The sequence below is a fragment of the Vollenhovia emeryi genome, unplaced genomic scaffold (assembly GCF_000949405.1).
Source record: "Vollenhovia emeryi isolate VEMERY1.0 unplaced genomic scaffold, V.emery_V1.0 DF939207.1, whole genome shotgun sequence".
In the NCBI taxonomy this organism is placed as follows: Eukaryota; Metazoa; Arthropoda; class Insecta; order Hymenoptera; family Formicidae; genus Vollenhovia; species Vollenhovia emeryi.
In genome coordinates this window covers 713,179-717,396 of record NW_011967159.1, presented here as the reverse complement: position 1 = coordinate 717,396, position 4,218 = coordinate 713,179, and the positions used below count along the sequence as shown (strand labels likewise).

General features: G+C 38.4%; 1 protein-coding gene across 1 annotated transcript; it reads right to left on the bottom strand.

Annotated features, from left to right (window-relative positions):
- Positions 1-1,481: 1,481 nt before the first annotated feature.
- Positions 1,482-3,615, bottom strand: LOC105561454 (40S ribosomal protein S9). Its single transcript, XM_012011449.1, has 4 exons — positions 3,517-3,615; positions 3,010-3,245; positions 2,564-2,750; positions 1,482-1,713 (listed from the first exon to the last, which is right to left on the bottom strand). Exons 2-4 carry the CDS (start codon positions 3,230-3,232, stop codon positions 1,542-1,544), a joined length of 582 nt encoding a protein of 193 aa, XP_011866839.1. The 5' UTR covers positions 3,233-3,245; positions 3,517-3,615; the 3' UTR covers positions 1,482-1,541.
- Between the last annotated feature and the right edge of the window lie 603 nt (positions 3,616-4,218).

Genomic DNA, 4,218 nt, shown 5'->3' with positions numbered 1-4,218 from the left:
ACTACAACCGCAGTACAAAAACTTGGAACGGCTATATCTTTATCACATGGAAGATTACCAAGAATTTTATAATTATTGGGTATTGGACAACAGATCTGATCAATATTTCATTGTTTTTAAAAAATTTTCTAAACTGCAAAAGGTGTATTTCATACACTACGAAGAGAATTTTTTAGAACCAATTAAATAGACTTATTTAAAATTATTTAAAATTATTCTTTTTTATTGAAGTATCTATTTATTCTATTTAGAATAAAAATATGAAATTTCAAATAAATCTGTGTATTATATTAAGTAAATTAATTTTAATCTTTACATTTTCTACATTCAACTAAATATTTCATAAGATAGAGAATACTATTTATTAAATGAAATAATTGTCATTTTTGTCAAATAAGAAATCCAAGTTTCTTCGCTGTAAAACTTATATCTTCGTAAACATTTTATTGAATTAAAGTAAAATTGTTTAAATTTAAATTTATCTACTGTATAATACTTAATATAAATACTTAAATGTTTCAGACAAAAGCTGTTTATATTAATTAGTATTATAAAATGGTATAGTAAATAATAGGGGGTTCCATTAAGAAAATTTAATGACCTTTCCGTGACCTTGACAACGCCATTCGAGGTCATACTGATATTGCTATGTAATGCACTACTTGAAACCCTACCACTTTTGTCTGAAAAGTTTTCTTCTGGAACTTATACGTTTTGAGATATTCTATGTGCTCAACTTAGAGGAAATATATATATACTACCCAGCAAACACCAAAGTAACAATTATATAACATTAGCACACACGAATTATGTTATATTTATGTTGATATTACGTAACCGTTACTTTGGTATTTGCTGGATTATTCCCCTGGTAGCACATGTGGTCTTATTGACGTCTATTTTACGTTATATTTCGTTATATCGACGTCTTATTGTGGACGATATTATGACGTTATAAAAAAGGCGTTAGTTAGACGTTCTTTTAAGACCCAATTTGGTATTCTACAATTGTTTTCATTTTTTAGTTTCCTTTAATTAAAATAGACTGTTAATATTCCACTTTTAAGTCTTCTAATTATACATACATATATGTATAACTATCGTAAATAAAAATCTATTTTCGTTATCACTTATGTGCAGTCGAATCAGGTGTTCAGTAATTTTGTTCATATTTTAAAGTTTACGCATTGCAATTGAGATAAGACATTCATGCCAAGACTTGGAGATAATAAATTTACATGGAGTAACGTTATCACAGAAGTGTGTAGAGACCCTTGCTAATTGAAAGAATTTACGAAAAATACATATTCACGGGTATGTACTATATTTAAAAAAATACATTATATCCTACAAGTATAAGATTACATGTTAGAATAGGAAAAGTGGAGGTAACTGGCAGTTCATAGATATATTGTCAAAGCTTTGAACTTCAATTTGAAAAGGATGATTTTGTTTGAAAGAAAGAAAAGGAAACCAAAAGAGACAGTCGATTATCACATTCTATGCATTTATTGATATAATAAATGATAGTAAAGAGTTTCTTAATCTTCTTCCTCTTCTGGTGCAGCACCACCACTTCCTTTCCTCAGGTTCTTCCTCTTGACGCGGCCAGGTCTGCCACCGCCGAAGGGCGACTTGAGCGAGAAATCGATGTGTTTCTGCGAGTCCAGTCGCACGATAAATGACGGGATGTTCACCACTTGTTTGCGCACTCTGCAACAAAAACTCTCCGCTGATCACGCAGTCTTCGAGAGCTCGTGGTCATTTATCGCAAATTCTTTCGTTACAAAAGGCAAGAACTCTACCGAAACTTATCCCCTTTTCTCGATGAAAACGAAGAACTTGAACAGCTCGACAGGCGTTGAGTACCGATGAACGGCACTCAAGTGGCCTGCACGAATCAAATTAAGTTAACAATTGAATTCTCGACTCAGTGAATGCAATTCAACCAGGTCCGGTCGACAAGGTTTCATCATCCTGGTACCTGAGCAATAGAATTCATTCGTCATCTTGCCTTGCAATACCGCGCTAAATGTTAAAGTGCATTTAAATACGAAAATTCATGCAGACTCTGCCAAAACGCGCGAGCATTTAATTTCCCACAATACAAAATATCCGAACAACCAAGTTTTACATTACAATTTTACGATACAAAACTTTGAGAAATTAATTTTTTGCTCTTTTAAAAAAATATTGCAAGTAGCATCCTGAAAGTGTTACAGACTTCAGTAATTCTGATTCAAGACACAGAAGTTTAAGGTGTAACAAATACAATATCGTTCATTTAGCACACGTATTTAAACTTGTAGCCTGGTCTGAAACCGAGAAAGTAACTTGTGTAACCTTAACCGGTGATTAATCCAGGCTTTTGATCTCGCCTCAAAGATTAGAAGAGCGCCGTTAGAATTATTCGGCCACTTCTTGCCCATTTTTTAAGGCGTTTCTTCAACCCTCTAAATTGTGCTCGAAGGTGCAAATCCTTTTCTCAGCAATAAAACATCTCCTTTTTCTTCAGGGATACCTCCCTTTTACTGTAGCAAAAGCCGTTGTCATTATTATTTACCGAATATGACGTTGGCGAATGAGCACGCGGGCATGATGGATGGACTTGGCCAGACCCAGCTTGAATACTTGGGTCTGTAGACGTCGCTCCAAGAAGTCCTCAATCTTTAGACCCAATACATAATCGAGCTTCATATGGGCCTCGTTCAACACGCCAATCCTTACCAAGCGGCGCAGCAGGGCATTTCCTATAAGAATGTTCCTGTTATACGTAAAAATTTTGGAAAAGCTCAGAGCAGGACTCGTCTTGCTGAATTTCTCAGAAATTTTTACGCTTATCCACAAAAGCATTCGGACAAGAGGTGTCAGGTTATACGGTTATCATCACGTTTTGCTATCACTTTAATGCTATCGGCTGCGTATAAGTAACTATTTAAGCGCGCAGTTTCTATCTAATTGGAGTAAATGTATGTCTCCAAATACGTGGGCTCGTGATATACAACCAACCTTCAAAGAGACGCTTCGGATCCTTTTCCTCCAATGTGAGCAATTCACGAGCGGCTTTACGGATCTTGGCCAGGGTGTACTTTACTCTCCACACCTCGCGTTTGTTACGGAGACCATACTCTCCGATGATGCGCAATTCCTGGTCGAGACGAGCTTTCTCGTACGGCCTCCTGGGCGTGACGTAGGTCTTGGAGAAGACCGACGGGATTCTTCCGTTAACCATGACGAGGGATCGTCTGAGCGGGAATTAATATTGGTACAAATTACGTAGATACAGGGAGAAAGAGAGAGCAAGGACTTTTGGACCCGATAACCTCGCGCGAATCGAGAACGGAACGCCCGCCACGTGTCCGCACTTGGACAAGAAGCTGGAGAGAGCGAGGAGACACGTGGTCGCGAAAACGTATCGACATAAGACCGCGAGTTGAAAAGAGTAGAACGAATTTCGCCGAGATGACCATAATCGAATAAATTGATAGAAAGAGGCACAAGTAACGTGGATATTACCTTCAGCAGCGTGACGAGAAACGTGACCTCTCACCAAGACGACCGCATCGAAAATGGCCGAGCGCAACGCCGAGTACCGGATATTGCCTCATGAGCGGAATGAGCGGGCGATAGAATAGAAGGAAGTGGGGGAGACAGTGTCGCCAACGCGTGCTGAGCACAGACCTAAACTGGAAGGCTCGGATTAGGGTGCGTTTTCAATGAGCGCGTCGAAAGTTCCAAAAACTGAAAATGAGCGTAAAGCCCGCTGCAGACGATGCTATTTTTCCTGCTGGATTGCTTGCAATCTAATAAATTACTACCGTTGCACCATTCAGCACTCAGGATTCCTAGTAATTTAGTAAATCGCAAGCAATCCAGCAGGAAAAATAGCATCGTCTGCAGCGGGCTTAAGCCTTGTGTCCACGATCCAAACTGTGTCCAAGTTCTAGTTCCGAGAAATGCGTAGCCAATCACCTTGCAGCTTTTATGGAATAGCTGCACGGTGATTGGCTACAGATTTCTCGAAACTAGAACTTAGACCAAGTTCTAGCATCGTGGACATTGGGCTTTAGTCCCAGTCTACAATAGATGATTTAAGCCCTAAGCTTTAAGAAATTGGCCAATCACGGTCAAGTATGAGAAGAATGCGCGACTGTGATTAGTCAATTTCTTAAGGCTTAGGGCTTAAATCTCTATTGTAGACTGGGACTTAGTCCCAGT